This window comes from Xenopus laevis, chromosome 5L (assembly GCF_017654675.1).
Source record: "Xenopus laevis strain J_2021 chromosome 5L, Xenopus_laevis_v10.1, whole genome shotgun sequence".
Taxonomy (NCBI): Eukaryota; Metazoa; Chordata; class Amphibia; order Anura; family Pipidae; genus Xenopus; species Xenopus laevis.
Genome location: NC_054379.1, coordinates 40,847,091 through 40,863,401, shown reverse-complemented (window position 1 = coordinate 40,863,401; position 16,311 = coordinate 40,847,091). Strand labels below are relative to the sequence as shown.

Genomic DNA, 16,311 nt, shown 5'->3' with positions numbered 1-16,311 from the left:
AACAATAACCAGATATGCACATTTATTACATTGACCTGTTAGACTTTAATCTTCTTTGGGATAAAATAGATTCCTATGGCACTTAAGCCCAGTAATTTGAAGGGCTGCCCAGGTCAAAACTTCCTGTCCGGTTTTCCATGACTGACACGGCAATCTGGCATTCGCCACGTCATAGCCACACCCCTGATGTCACAGCCTGCCCCCGCCACATCACGGCCCCACCCCTCCACGTCATGGCCCTGCCCCCTGCCCGGTCTCCTCCAGCAGAAAAGGTGGCAACCCTAATTTACAGCCATGTTCGAAAACTTGTTTGTCAAAAAATAGTTGTATAAGAAAACTATGTTGGTAACAAAAATGTAAAGATCATCCAAATGTTTTAACACTGATGTGTGAAAAGAAACAACAACGTCATATGAAACGAGCTGCATAAAAGAGATTTCCCAGATGGAGCTCAGAATTATTTTAGCACAAATCTTTGGAAATATAAAATTCATTGTGAACATGTCTGGGGGCAATGGGAAATGATGATATGGTGCTTGTATTGAAAGAGGCATTTGGAGAACTCTTGTCAACTCAGTGAAAGTACAGAAAGCCTGAGAGACACTAAATTATTTTAATGCTTGGGAAGTATCATTGCATTTATTATACAAGCCACCTTATGGTAACTGGACAACTATCTGTCACATAAATTTAGCATAATTTTTTAGTGACTGCCTTTTTTTCTTTTTAATTACTCAAACTTTATTAAGTTTAAATTAGACACTTTTACCAATGGTACAGGAACAAATGCTATAGCCCTAAGGGTTGCAAATAGAGAACCTTATGGCACCTGCTCAGAGCACTTGCATCCACACCAGGTGCAAGAAAGAAACCTACAGTACTCCAATCAGGAATGTTATACATTTAAATCCTTTATAGGCCTCAGAAGGGGGACACTCTTGCCTTTAAGATGGGCAAACGGTATAGCGTTAAATGCTGGAGGGTACTGGCACCCATAAACAGTGGTAAAAACAAACACCCCAAAACATGCTTTCAGCCACAAATCTCTGGTGCAAGACGACCTGCAATACCTCCCATAGCACTGGAATTTTTTATAAAAAAATCTATTTTTTAACAAAATATATCTGATTTGTTTATGAAAGTACAGGCCCATGCCAAGGCCAGATAAAGACCCCCCATTAAGACTAAAATCGTTTGGTTAAGTGGCCTAATTGTTCTGTGATCAGTGTTGATGAACGGCTTAATTAAGGCCCATATAATATCATATAATCTGGTAGAAAATGCATTAGTGCATATCACTGCAGTTTAAAGGGATCCTGTCATCGGAAAACATGTTTTTTTCAAAACGCACCAGTTAATAGTGCTACTCCAGCAGAATTCTGCACTGAAATCCATTTCTCAAAAGAGCAAACAGATTTTTTATATTTAATTTTGAAATCTGACATGGGGCTAGACATTTTGTCAATTTCCCAGCTGCCCCCAGTCATGTGACTTGTGCCTGCACTTTAGGAGAGAAATGCTTTCTGGCAGGCTGCTGTTTTTCCTTCTCAATGTAACTGAATGTGTCTCAGTGGGACATGGGTTTTTACTATTGAGTGCTGTTCTTAGATCTACCAGGCAGCTGCTATCTTGTGTTAGGGAGCTGCTATCTGATTACCTTCCCATTGTTCTTTTGTTTGGCTGCTTGGGGGAAAAAGGGAGGGGTGATATCACTCTAACTTGCAGTACAGCAGTAAAGAGTGATTGAAGTTTATCAGAGCACAAGTCACATGACTTTGGGCAGCTGGTAAATTGACAATATATCTAGCCCCATGTAAGATTTCAAAATTGAATATAAAAAAATCTGTTTGCTCTTTTGAGAAATGGATTTCAGTGCAGAATTCTGCTGAAGCAGCTCTATTAACTGATTAATTTTGAAAAAAAATTTCTTTCCCATAACAGTATCCCTTTAATGATTGCCAAGATTTTCCCATCAAGACTCTGAATTCTGGAACATCTTCAATAATCTATTCAGCAGCCCCACCTTCAATGGAAAATGCAAACAAGCAGTGTTTTATTGTCATCATTATTATCATTAAGCAATATAAAAATGAGCCCAAAGGTTAAGTTAAAGCCACAATGTTATTGCCCTTCAGTTTTATGAATGATGCAATCAGGTTTCATAATTTTACTCATGCAAATTATAGCGGTTAAAATTTGTTGTAATATTCTTCACTTGCATTATATGTAAGGCGTTTCACCTAAGACCAAAATGAGCTGAATCTGAAAAATAGATCGATGGACATTGATCTGCTCTACAGATGTAGCTGCCATATTTGGTTTTAACTTATACTAAAGATGTTTACATGAAAAAGATAAAATATACCTTTTTGCTGATGCTAACACGTCTAAGGGTTAACAGACTAAAGAACAAGGACAAAATGACAGAGCAGATCTTATTAACGCGCCTAGGACACATGGCACCTCATCTATTTTATTGCTCCATCTGCAGATTTTTGTGAGTACATATCATTCTTTCTTTGGGCTTTTTCATTTCTGCAAATGATGTACGACAGCTAAAAAAATGTTCACCTCAATAGCAGTTTTTTTGACTAGTAGCTATAAACCCTGTGTTCCTCAGCAAAGACAAGTAAAATATAGGGATGCACTGAATCCAGGATTCGGTTCGGGATTAGAGTTGCCACCTTTCAATAAAATTTGCACCGGCCGGTGATGGGGGCGGTAAAAAGGGACGGGTGTAACATCAAAGGGGGCGGGCATGATGTCAAAGGGGGTGGGCGTGACATTAAAAGGGACGGAGTTGCGGCGTGCGATTGGCCAGTCGGAGAACAAAAGATAAATTTTGAGCATATTGGGGCGGGCTAAGGGCTTTAGTTACGGATATAAAAAATTTACCGGCAGCTACATTGCCGGTAAATTTGAAATACTGGCCCCGGCCTTGGCGGGTATTTTACCGGCTACGCCGGTAAAATACCGGCCGTGTGGCAACCCTATTCGATATTCGGCCAGGATTTGGCCTTTTTCAGCAGGATTCAGCTGAATCCTTGTGCCTGGTAGAACAGAATCTGAATCCTAATTTGCATATGTAAATTAGGGGTGGGTAGGGAAACTTTTTGTCACAAAAGAAGATTTTTTTCCACTTTTTCCTTTCCTGCCCCTAATTTGCAAATGCAAATTAGGATTCGGATTCGGTTCGGTATTCGACGAACCAATATGGAGCAGACACTCAAAAAGGCAGAACTTCCACCAGGCAAATGTTCAAAAGTGAAAAGTTTACAGCCTCAGGCTGTTGGACACAACAAACTTTTCACTTTTGAACATTTGCCTGGTGGAAGTTTTGCGTTTTTGAGCGCCTGCTCCATATTGGTTCGTCAGTTTGTCCGCCCCCCCTCCCCGTGCTGAGGGCTCCGGGCAGTCCACCTGAGCCACTTCCTTGATGTGGTGAGCAACTATTATACAAACAAGAGACCCTAACATCACAGAAGCTTTTTCATATCGGTTCGGTATTCGACCGAATCTTTCACCAAGGATTCGGCCGAATCCTAAATAGTGGATTTGGTGCATCCCTAGTAAAATATCAGCTCCTACTCTGTATAAATGCAAATGTTGTGCAATCACATTAAGCTATGCCCTCATACAATATGGCTTTTGGAAATATACTACAGGTATGGGATAGGTTATCTGGAAACCCATTTCCTATTACGGAAAGGCCACAGACTCCATTTTATCCAAATAATCCAAATTTTTAAAAATGATTTCCATTTTCTCTGTAATAATTAAACAGCACCTTGTAGTTGATCCAAACTAAGATGTAATTAATCCTTATTGGAAGCAAAACCAGCCTATTGGGTTTATTTAATGTTTACATGATTTTATAGTAGAGTTAAGGTATAAGCTCCAAATTACTGAAAGATCCATTATCTGTCAAAACCCAGGTCCCAAGGATTCTGGATAACAGGTCCCATACCTGTACTTATTAATTAAGTATATTTTTCTATAGCAATAAAAAGAATTAACCCAGCATATTTCAACCAGTTTGAGATTCAACCGGATGAACATTGGCAAATGAAATGATAAATATACAAGTGGGGCATTGTCCCTTAAATCTAAAATGAAACTAAGTGGAGTTTGATAACAGAAATGTTCTAAAAATGGTGCTCATTTATAAACGCTAGGCAAATTTGCACATGGGCAGTAACCCATAGCATCCAATCAGTGACTGACTTTTTCAGCCAGCTGCAGGTTGAACAATAATAGCAAACTTTTGATTGCTTGTCATGGTTACTGCCCAGGTACAAATTTGCCCAGTGTTTATAAATGAGCCCACTCCTCCCATCTTTTAAGTGGAAGTACATTTCTCCCCTTAAAGACAATGTGCAGCCAACTGAAAAATAACGTCATATTAATAATCTGACATTTATTTAGAAATGTAATAAATATCTTCCTATGTCAAAATGTAAACTGTAATTACAGGAACTAATTGGTTAAGTCAAGCCCAAAGCATTTCTTATTGAACCAGTAAAACGACTGCATTTGAACTTAATTAACCACATTCTCGTAATTGCAAAATATACAATAAAGTTACTTCCAAGCAAATTCAATACATAAAAAGAATTAAATGTCAGTTTAAAGAACAACTCAAAAATTGCTCTGTTCTTCATTTTAGCCTTCTATTTCTCTTTGCCTTTCGACAAGTATTTTGGGTACAAATACTGGTATGTATCAAGACTACAATATAAATTTAAATCTACTGAGTTTGTTGCACACCTTACAATATTTAGCAGTGTATTTTTAATTAGGAGAAAATGAATATTTTTAATATTTTGACATTAACAAAAGGTAATTGTAAACATCACTTTTCAGTTATGTTGCTTTAAAAAAAATTTTTTTGGTACTTACACAATCTCATCATTCTGGAACTCTAATTGTCCACAACTATCCTCAAAGTCTTCTCCTCCACCCCTAGCTGTGCCTTCAACAGTCTTGTAGGGTACAATAACAATTCCTCGAGCTCCAGATGTTCTCAGTACTTTTACTTCCATGATGCCAACACTCTCACTCACATGTGTGATTGGCTCTTCAAAGGTAAAGATACCTGCATGATCATCATCAAAAATGGTAACTGTGGCTGTAGAGATTGCTCCAAGACATGCAAGGGGAGTTACATGGTTAGATTCAAGGTTTGCTTCCGTGTTCTCAGCATTGACCCGAACATTGCTAATATGAACTAGAAAATTCTCATCTTCTTCAAATATGTCATCATCAATAATTCCAACACGAAGCTCTTTCTGGGTCTCACCTGGCTTAAAAATGATAGTGCCTTCAGTAAATTCATAATCTGAGCCAGCATTTGCAGAGCCATCTTCTGTTCTGAAGTCAACATACACTGTATTAGTCAAATCACCTCCACGACGAACAATAGTAAGTGCCACAGTTCCACAGTTCTCTAGACATTGATAAGTTGCTTGTTCGAAGTATATCTTGCTTACTGGGTCATTTTCCACAACATCGGTATTTACTTCATGCATACTCACAGCTTTCCTTGCCTGATCTGCAGCATGTCTTTTCAATATATTGCCAGCGCCAGTCATCAAACGAGTTGCTTGAATGCGATAAAATGCTCTACTCTTTTGCTGCTGGCTTAAAACCTGATAGTTGGCAAGCTCAATTAACTGTTCAATTTCTTTCTCTGGGTGTTTTTGCTTTAGTTCTTTTAATATTTTTGCCATATCTCTCCTTGCCTCATCCTCATCCTGATCTTTCTCATCAACTTCCAGAACTAAAGAACCGTCAAGGAAATTCTCAGTGTGCGAGTTGAGCACCTTCCCATCCATTTCAATATCTGCTTTGGAAGAAGGCCTGTCACCTTCAGTTTCGATAATCATTCCCCTTTGCTTTCCAGCTCTATACCTCTTATAAACATACTTGTAAAACAAAAGCCTTCTGTCTGCAACCCAAGCAAACACAACACATATTGGAAAGAAGAAGAAAGTAAGCAACCCTTCCCAGACCTCAACAATACCCGGAGAGAAAACAGATAAGATCATATACAACCAGGTGTAGGCAAAAATGCTCCATGCTGCAGTTACAAAGAAAACCCTCAGATGTTTTATCTTCCTTATTTCTCCATCTGGTACCACGTAGACACAAAGAGCAATGATGATAAACATATTAAATGCTGCACTGCCAACAATGGTGCTAGGTCCTAGGTCTCCAGCTTGAAAGTTATGGCCGCAAACTTCAATAACAGAAAGAAGAATTTCAGGGGCAGATGAGCCAAGAGCCATAAGTGTTAAATTGGAAACAGTTTCATTCCATATTCTTACTGTCGTTTTAATGGTTTCTCCATTTGGTTTTTTAATTGTTATTTCCTTCTCTTGAGAAGTAATTACTTCAATTGAAGACATAAAGCGATCTGCTACGATAGACACCCCTAAGAACATGTAGACCATGGCAACAAAATATACTGTAGCTCTTGCTATCTTATCACCTAAAGAAGGGTTCTGAGGTTCCCAGATAGGTAAAATGACACCTTCCTTGCAATAGTAGGAACCAGTGCAGGGATCAGTATGGTTTTCAGAGTCTGCAACTGTTGTGGTTTCACTCCGTATTGTTTCCACATTGCACAAGAGCAGCAGAAGGACAAGCATGTGGAATCTAGCAAAAAAGGCGAATGATGTTCCCAATTTCATCATGATGGCAACAGAAAATAAGCTCCTCAATGTCTACCTGAAAAAACAAAAGAAAAACAAGGGTTATTTTACTTTTGCCATTTGCACTCTGAAGAAAATGGTTATGTCAATACACAAGAGCTGGCAATTACTTTAAATAAAAATAAAAAAATAGACAGGTAAAGGTCCGGATGTCTCAGAAGGATCTGCTGTTTGGAGATATGGTGGTGTTCAGGGAGTAGCAATTGGTGCCACACTGTCCTTTTCTTTTCTTTTATTTTGCGGCACTGATCAACTTTGCGAGAGTTGGAATTAAGGAAGCAGCGTAGCTACTCAGTAAAGTGGCACAGTATTGATAAAAGCCTCTCCTAGTGCTTTTAATTACCCTTAATTACATATGATCTTTCAGAGCTTATTGCTCTTTTGGCAGAAAACTCGATTTGAGCGATTTCCTGCAGAAAACTTAATTAACTTGAGTTTTCGGGTTTTGCAACTCGAACTCTAAAAAACTCTAACATTCGACCTTTGATAAACAACCCCCGAAATAATGCTTGTTGGCCAATGTTACAGCAAGACGAGACAGGTAAAAGAAAGCCACATACAGATGTGAAGGTTTGGAACCTAAATATTTGTGCTACCACTGTGACAATTGCTTAAAGGAGAAGGAAAAGCATCGTACATTGACTGTATTGACTTACCTGAAACCCCCGGGCCGTTACTCCTATCAGTAGAAAACTGCACCGCCCGGGGTTATAACAGTGAACACCACGGAGCGATTCACTTCCATCTTCTTCTGTTTTAGAATTTCCCGGGGCAAACACATGCGCAGTTTAACGAAATAGCCAACTTTTTCGTTAAAGTTCGGCTTTTCGCTCTACTGCGCATGCGCAGCCGCATGAAGAAGATCGCTTTGTGGTGCTCACTGGTATAACCCCGGGCCACTGCAGTTTTCTGCTGATAGGAGCACAATCACTTGGGGGTGTCTAACATTTGGCGCCAACAAATATACAATGCCTTTCCTTCTCCTTTAACTCAGTACTCTGATGGGACAGTCCAACCTTTGTCAGGGTGGAAAAAGTTAATTAATTTATGTTGAAAACTAAAAATAATGAGGCTATAACAATATATTCCACAATAGCACACGGCTACAATGGCACTAACCTCTAGCCTGGTGCGGCTGCACAGAATTACATGGTGTTGGTGCATTCTGACTGGAGGGGGGGGGGGTGGCACCAAGATTCCAGTCAAATGTACAATATTTTCCAAGTAGCTGCTGTATAATCATAAACATATTCCACCACTATGGAATGGGTGCATTAGATGGGGTTTATACTGTATCAGTACTCAAGTTGCCCAGTAACAAACAATCGTTTTTCTCTTTTCTTTAAAGATACATGCATGCGTGAGAAAGAATACTATAATATACGGTATATGGTAAAAAGCACAAATTGTAGTTTGTCTGTGCTTATCTATTTGACATATAATGTCATATTTAAATCTGTAATTGGTCTAAGATATGCATTCCTCACTGAAAATACTAGGATAACCCTTTACTTTGAATCTGCATCTTTTCATTTATATCCAGGGGCTTTAATGGGATGAGTTTTTTCTAATGTGCAGGTGACAGCAGTTTCTCTTAACTACTATATTATGTACTGAAAGGATCTTAATGGAAAATATAGGTCTGCTCAAGATGAACAATAACTGCTGAAATAGCAACGAGCTGCGTTTTGGAGCCACTGTTCATAACCAAACATCTGTTGTGGGAGGAGGGTAATGCCATCCTGACACCGTCACGGAGAGCATACTGTATGGCATCAAGAGAGCACAAGATTTGCAGTATTGGGGTTTATGTCTTCAGTTTATTAGAAGAAACCCTTATTGATGCATATGTTGCCCACTTTCAATCAACTCTAACATGCTTCTATGTGGCTGTTGCCAGGGCTAGTGATGAAGCCCAAGGCTGAACAGATTTGTATGAAACAGGAAAGTCCATCCTACTGCCCTTCAGCGGCTGCTGAAGTACAGTATGACTCCCAGCAAGGTGCTAGCAGTTGCACTTTAGCAACAGGTAAGGGGCCTTGGATAGAAAACATGGATATAAAATGTTACTGCACTATTGTATACCTTGACCTCCTCCTACCTACCTACCTGCTGTCCTACACATTTTTAACTATCGTAGCGGCATATAGGGCCTCGGTATCAGCAGGGCCTTCAGCAGTCACCCTACTGAACGCTCCTTATTACTAGACAAAAGGCTGGTCTGATAGATGACATGGCAGGATTAACAGAAAAATATCAGGATGCTAACTATGAACGTAAGATAAAGGGGCATCTTCTGTTTCAAATGAATGTTTAATTTTAACAATAGGCTCTATCTAATTCCTGTTTGTGGTTCCTTTTTTCTAGAAACTCTGCTGTTCCAAAGAATGTCTTTAACCCATAGCTGGTAGTTATGTGGGCAGGATTTCACTGGTTCGGCCGACCTCTGCACTTCCTTTGAGGGTCACGGGCAGGTTCAAGTTCAGCTTTTCTGCCTGCTTTCCCGGCCTTACACTGCCAGCTTCCTGCTTCTGTTTTTATAGGCGTGCACTCGCCACAACCCACCCCTTTTGTGTGTGGGGCAGGTCAGCGCGGGCCTATAAATAGAGGGGAGGAGGTGGGTGCTGGCAGGCTCTGGTTGGGTGCGCGTCAGGTGTGCGTCAAGAAAAACCCGACCCGCACATCACTAACAGCTGGCAGTGCAGCACAGAATAGTAATGATCAAAACCACTTAGAGCAGCTTAAAATTTCTTTTTTTTTTGTTCCTATAATAGCTGTCTGCAAAATAGCTGTTAATTCTAATCCAAGATCATAAAAAGGCAGGCTGCCTTGTGAAAATGGCAGAACAGGTTTGGTAGAAGGGCAAAGGAGGATATAAAGAGGAGAATGACCCAGAAACGTCTCATATGCTGAAAATAAGCATTGTAATAAATGATACTGAGTCCCTGTCTCACCCACAGCCTTACCTAGAAAATGACATGCACAGTAATTACACTGCAGCACCTCCCTCTCCTCCCATTTCTGCTTACACATGGATCTATGACATCCGATGGTTTCGCAGAGTGACCGCTCAAAGTCACATCGAAGGGCAAACCTTGTTAACGAGGTTGATGCCAAGCTCTTAGCTGTCTTCTGTCTTCTATTTTCACATTTTGTGATCCCTTTCACATTTGCAGATCCACTGGAATTATTGACTCTTGCGTAGCCCTTAACATGTTATGAAGCTATCAATGCTAATAGGATATTACAGTGCACAGATAATCTATGCCTTATATCTACTAAAAACATTACAAAAAAGGAGCCATCAAAATGGATTTATGGTACAGGTATGGGATCCGTTATTTGGAAATCCGTTATCCAGAAAGCTCCGAATTATGGAAAGGCCGTTTATCCAAATAATCTACATTTTTAAAAAAATATTTCCTTTTTCTCTTTAATAATAAAACAGTACCTTGTACAACTAAAATATAATTAATCCTTACTATAAGCAAAACCAGCCTGTTGGGTTGCATGATTTTCTAGTAGGCTTAAGGTATGAAGAGCCAAATTATGGAAAGATCTGTTATCTCGAAAACCCCAGGTCCAGAGCATTCAGAATAACAGGTTGCATACCTGTGTCTTAGTTATCATCAAGTACCGGGGATGACTTTGACTAAGTCAGCTTAAATATATTGCAATATATGGACAAACAATCTCTTTTTTGTTTAAGGGCAGAGACACACGCTCAGATTCGGGGAGATTTAGACGCCCGGCAACAAATCTCTTCTTCTTCAGGGCGACTAATCTCCCCGAACTGCCTCCCGCCGGTTAGAATCTAAATCGCAAGCGGGATGGCACACGGATTGCTTTATTTTCCAAAGTCTCGCGAAGTTTCCTCGTGCCGGCGAGGCAGTTTGGGGAGATTAGTCGCCCCAAAGAAGAGGAGATTTATCGCTGGGCGACTAATTTCCCCGAATCTGAGCACGTGTCTCTCCCCTAGAGGGTAAGGCATTTTTAGTAGCTTAAGGCAAAAAATGTTTCAGTGTCCTTAATAATGGGTTGATAATTAGTTGAGTGCAGAGGACCTCTTGTATTTGTCTATGTGAATTTTGCGGTCACAACCTCTTTGCACCCATGCTTAATATTTTTTATAAATGAGTACTGAGCACAACCTTCCCTTGTTGGTTTTAGTTATCATCAAGTACAAGGCACAGGTATGGGATTTTCTCTATCCAGGTGCCTGAAAAAAAGCTCTGAATTACAAGACGATCATCTCCCACAGAGTCCATTTTAATCAAATATGTGTCATTTTTTAAAAAGTTTTTCCCTTTTCTCTGTGATTAAAAGAACAGTACCTTGTACTTGATGGTAACTAAACTGCATAAATACACATTGGTCACAAACCAATTCTGCTGGGTTTATTTTATGGTTCAACGTGATTTAGTAAAAATGGTGATACAATTACAGAAACATCACTTAAGCTCCCCATTGACGCAAAGATTTTTCTTGCCGAACGATCGATTTTAGCGAAGTCCGACCAATCCTTCGAAATTATCGTGAAGTTAGTGGGATTCGAACGATCGTACATTTTAGGATTTTTCGTCCGACATCTGTCAGAAAATTGATCAGCCAGGTTAAAAAATCTTTATCGGTCCCAGTGCAATCTATCTAGGTTTGCAGGGCCAAGCAGCAAGCTACCCTTTTTTTCCTGGCAAATGGTCTTTTTAGTTGATGGACAATTTGTACGATCGTTTCGAGATAATCGTGGTCTTTTAAAAATCTTTACATCTATGGCCAGCTTTATTCGGAAAACTCCAGGTACCAAGCATTCCTGATAGTTCCCATTCCAGTTCAAAAAATTCCTCATTCAAATAGGACCCTATGAGAAATGGTAATTCAGTATTTCAGAGCTGTCTGCATAACAGACTTACGTATAATAGATAACATACCTAGACTAGAAGGTACTGGGCTTCTCATTCTGCAAATGATTAGTAGGATATGTTTGCAAATTTACAATACAATTGTCCCCAGCAGCTGCTGGGTCTGCTGCCCCTATTGTTCTGGCAACCAGGTCCAGAACACAGCAGGTGCCTATCTATATTAGCATGCATACAGGATTGCCTGGAGTATGTTCTTGGATAGTTGTGTCTCGATGAGAAAAAACACCAAATGCATCCGCACTCAGCTGCCCGTTTTTTAAGTTTAAAACCCATGGGAAAGTACTATTATGTTCTATAACCCCATGTTAAATTTCTGCCAGCAACTAGTTTTTGACTGTGGTATCAAAGAATAAAATCTCTAGCACATACACACATTTACAGTACATTCCCTCTTGCAACAGCAAATTTATTGCTGATAATTCTAGATATCAAATTATATATATGTGACCGATTCTTCCAGCCTGCCAATATCCTCCATAAACTTGCTAAACCTGTTCAACAGACAAATGTAACAACACTGGGAACAATTTACACCCAGAGAGCTAAAATTACACATGCTGCATTACGCATTGCTAAAATAATCAGAGACTCCTTATAACTGTACATCTCCCTGCCTGGTAACTTGTCATAAATCTAGTAAAGCTGAGCTGCCCAACCAGAGGTCCTCCTTGTGTAAGATAAACCCTCCAAGGGATTTTGAATATCCAAGAGCAATCCATGGACTTTTTTTGGAAACTGTGGATATAATATAACCTCTTGCTAACTGCTATACCCACCTACTGCTCCAAAAAGTAGTAACTTGTAACTACAACAAACAGGATTTATAGCTCACTTGGTACATGATAGCAACATGCTGGCTACATGTCTAGGTTATTTCAGATAGTTAAAGGGGTTGTTCACCTTTGAGTTAACTTTTAGTATAATGTAGAGAGTGATATTCTGAGATAATTTGCTATTGGTTTTCCCTTTTTTTTATTATTTGTGATTTTTGAGTTATTTAGCTTTTTATTAAGCAGCTCTTCACTTTGTCATTTCAGCCATCTGGTTGGTAGGGTCCAAATTACCCTAGCAAACATGCAATGATTTGAATATGAGACTGGAATATTAATATGAGAGTCCCTGAATAGAAAGAGGAATAACAAAAAGTAGCAATATAAAATAACAATACATTGTTGTCCTAAAAGAGCGTTTGTTTTTAAGATGGGGTCAGTGAAAGCTGGAAAGAGTCAGAATAAAAAGGCAAATAATTAAAAAACTATAAATAATGAAGACCAATTGAAAAGTTGCTTAGAATTATTTAACATACATATAACAAACCCTTATTCTACCATAATTCAAGTATATCTGACCTAGTTCAACGGTTGCTCAAAGGTAAATTCATATAAGACGACCACAGTTTTTGCAGCTCCTAAGCCCTGTAAACCAAGTTATTATGGGTTTTCTTTCATATTCCTCTGTAATGACCAGTCTCTCCCATCCAGCTCACACACCCAGTGACTGTATAGCATGCCCCCCCTCAAGCTGCTACCTTACACCACCAACCTTTACAGACGCCATTGTCATACACAACAATTTGACAGGTGGGCCTTGTGAGGAGACAAAAAGTACTGAGATAAGGGAGAATAATTCTCTATTGAAAGGTAAAACCTGCCAGCAAAGCAGAAAAAAAAACTTTATAAAAGAAAGAGAGTGCTGCAACAGGGCTATAATTATGCACTAATCACTTAAAATCCCTATTATATGTGCACAAATGATTTTTTTTTAAAGGAAGTGTAAAAACGGTGTCCTGAAACTGGTGTAAACAATAATAAAGTCAGTTAATACTCTTTCACCAACCATACAAACAGTAGAAAATCCCTGTACAAAATTCAACTTTTAAAAGCTTTATAAGACACCAATTAGATTCAGAGGAACATTCCAAAGAGCAAAGCCTTGCAATAGCCCTCTCTGTTCAACTGCATGGGCTTTTTAGGGATATATTTATTGCAGGTTGAATGTGAGAGTCCTCCCTTTGATAAATATGCACTTACAAATCTCACAAATGTAATCAGAGAGAGGTGGGATTTTACCCAGGCAATTGGCAACAAATTTCTACTTTTGATAAATACGCCCCTTAGAATAATTTGCTTCTCTAGTAATAAAAGAGGTGAAAACATATACAGGAATAGTCCCAATATCAGATTCAGACAAAATAAATAAGAGAAGTGAAGTGTGGAGAAGTGAAGTAGATACGCCATTGCTTACACTTCTTCTTCACAGGACTCCAATTACATCAGAATGCACCTGAAAATGGCAGCAGACTGATACTTTCCAAGCACAAATAAAACAAATATATTTCAAATTATTTATCTATAATTATCATTGAGAGTGGGAATTGTACAGCTCAGCCGATATTAAAACATACATTTGGGGTTGATTTTATCAACACTGGGCAAATTTGCCGATGGGCATTAACCCATGGCAACCAATCAAATTGTTGCATTCATTGTTATACCTGCAGTTGGCTTTAAAAAGCTAATCAGTGATTGGTTGCTATGGGTAACTGCCCATGGGCAAATTTGCCTAGTGTTGATAAATGAAGCCCACTGAGAAATTTAAAAGGCACTAACATAAATGTTATCATATTTAAAATTTCTGGTTAAGTGGAAAATTGTTGCCTTCCCACTCTAGTCACTGCCTTTTCATTATTAAGCATGAATCCAAGATAAGCAATTATAATCCTGCCTGTGCCTTATAACTCAATGCCGTAAGGTGGAGGCTATAAGCAATGTATTTGCCCTGTACTTTCTAATGAGCAAAGTGCTAACCATTGTTTGTGCTTTCCTTTCCACATGTTATCCTGAATCCAGCTGTAGATATACAGGGAGACACATTATAGGTACAAGAGCAGTTGTTTAGATATATGTGGTTAAGAGAAACAGCATGTGTTACTAATGCAAGGTAAAAGCAATGAAACCTTATCTAAGGACGTTGGCTTCCTTCCCTATGAAGCAATGTCGTAATGGTTAGGATGTCACGTTTTGCACTTTGTGTTTCCCTCTCCACGCATTATCTTTCAGACAGCACAAATCCAGGCATAGGAATGCCATGTCAAGATAGAGGAAGCAAAGATAAGCATAAATAAACATAAATTCTTATCTACACAAAAACTTGACTGCAAATTAAATGTGGGTTAATGCACAGGCTATGTATTATAGTAAAAGCACAAGCTCTGAGATGAGTTTCACTTAATTTTCTTATGCAAAACAGCATGTCTGAGAAGGAAAATTGTGTTGTGCATATATCAGTTTGTCCTCTTCCACTTTCTAATAGGCTATACATGCAACTGGACCCATACCCCCTTTACACTAACTATTTTATATATTTTGTTAAGAATGATTTTTAGGAGTGTAATGTTGAAGGCCCTGGTTTATGGTTGTTACAAAAAGGACTTTCTCCATCCTTAAAGTAGCAGTAAAACCCCTTTATAAGCACAGATCAACAGAAGCCCACTATACAGGGGATTATCTGTGCTTTGGTAAACTCCTTATTAAAGGGATTCTGTCATGGGAAAACACATTTGTTTTTGAGATAGGGCTATACATGTTCTTAGATTCCCAGGTGCCCATGGTCATGTGGCCTGTGCTCTCACAACCTTCAGTCATGCTGTACTACTGCACTGCAAGTTAGAGTGATACCACCCCCTCTCTCTCCAAACCCTCCCAGCAGTTTAACAACAGAACAATGGGAAGGTAGCAAAATAATAGCTCCCTGACACCTGCATTGATAAAAATGCTCCTGTTCCCCGTAGTTATGAGAATATTGCTCCATAAGGCTTTGCTGTGCTGCTCTATATGGTGTTCATGTAGATTTCCTATCTCTGTTATACAAGTTATATTTTATATACTTAGTGGCTAACTGCAGTTATGCTGTGGACAAAAGCATCTACTACAAACCCAGCTGATTCTAAACAGTTTGTAATTTCACTAATTCACTTCATTTTCTCGAGATTCAAACTAACAACCATGGCTAATAAAGGTCTATCCAGTTCCACTATACCAACTAGCTTTGGCCAAAGTGCTTTTCAGGTGCCTACCTAAATTTTACCTGTAGGTGGATAACTGGCAGCTGATCTGAGCATGCATATGGTCTTGGAGAGCTAAATTGGGGTAGCTCCAAACATTACATAGTTTGTTTAGGTTGAAAAAGACAATATTGTGCCAGTCTAACGAGTCATTAAGGACACTCTTAAAGGTGTTAACAAAATCTGCAATTACAACATCACCCAGCAGGGCATCCCATGTGTTGCTCATTACCCTCACCGTGAAGAACCATGTTTAATGCTTCAAATGAAAGCTCAGTCCCTCAGTTGTAAAGGGTGGCTTATGTTCTTTTCTTTGTGAAATAGATCCCCTGCCATCTGTTTTTAATGTCCTCTAATGTATCGAGTAATTCCCTCGCAAGAGCCTTTTCTCACACCCCATCCTCGCTAGTCTTTCCTCATAGTTTAATTCTTCCATTCCCTTTACCAGTTTAGTCTCTGCACGCTTTCCCACTGCTGATGTCAAACTAATAGACCTGTCGTTTTTAGGCAGAGAACAAGATCCCTTTTTGAACAATGGCACCACATTTCAAATTGCCAATCTCTCAGCGCCATGCCAGACATCAGATAATACTGTAAAATGAAGCAAAGTGGTTTG

General features: G+C 39.2%; 1 protein-coding gene across 4 annotated transcripts in view; it reads right to left on the bottom strand.

Annotated features, from left to right (window-relative positions):
• The window catches only part of LOC108716640 (sodium/calcium exchanger 1), a 197,329-nt gene that overhangs the window by 173,486 nt on the left and 7,532 nt on the right, over window positions 1-16,311 (bottom strand). For all 4 annotated transcript variants that reach the window (XM_018262916.2, XM_018262921.2, XM_018262922.2 and 1 more), the window contains exon 2: window positions 4,900-6,729. In XM_018262916.2, the coding sequence (XP_018118405.1) occupies window positions 4,900-6,695 (1,796 nt within the window). In that variant the 5' untranslated portion in view covers window positions 6,696-6,729. The remainder of the gene's footprint in view (window positions 1-4,899; window positions 6,730-16,311) is intronic.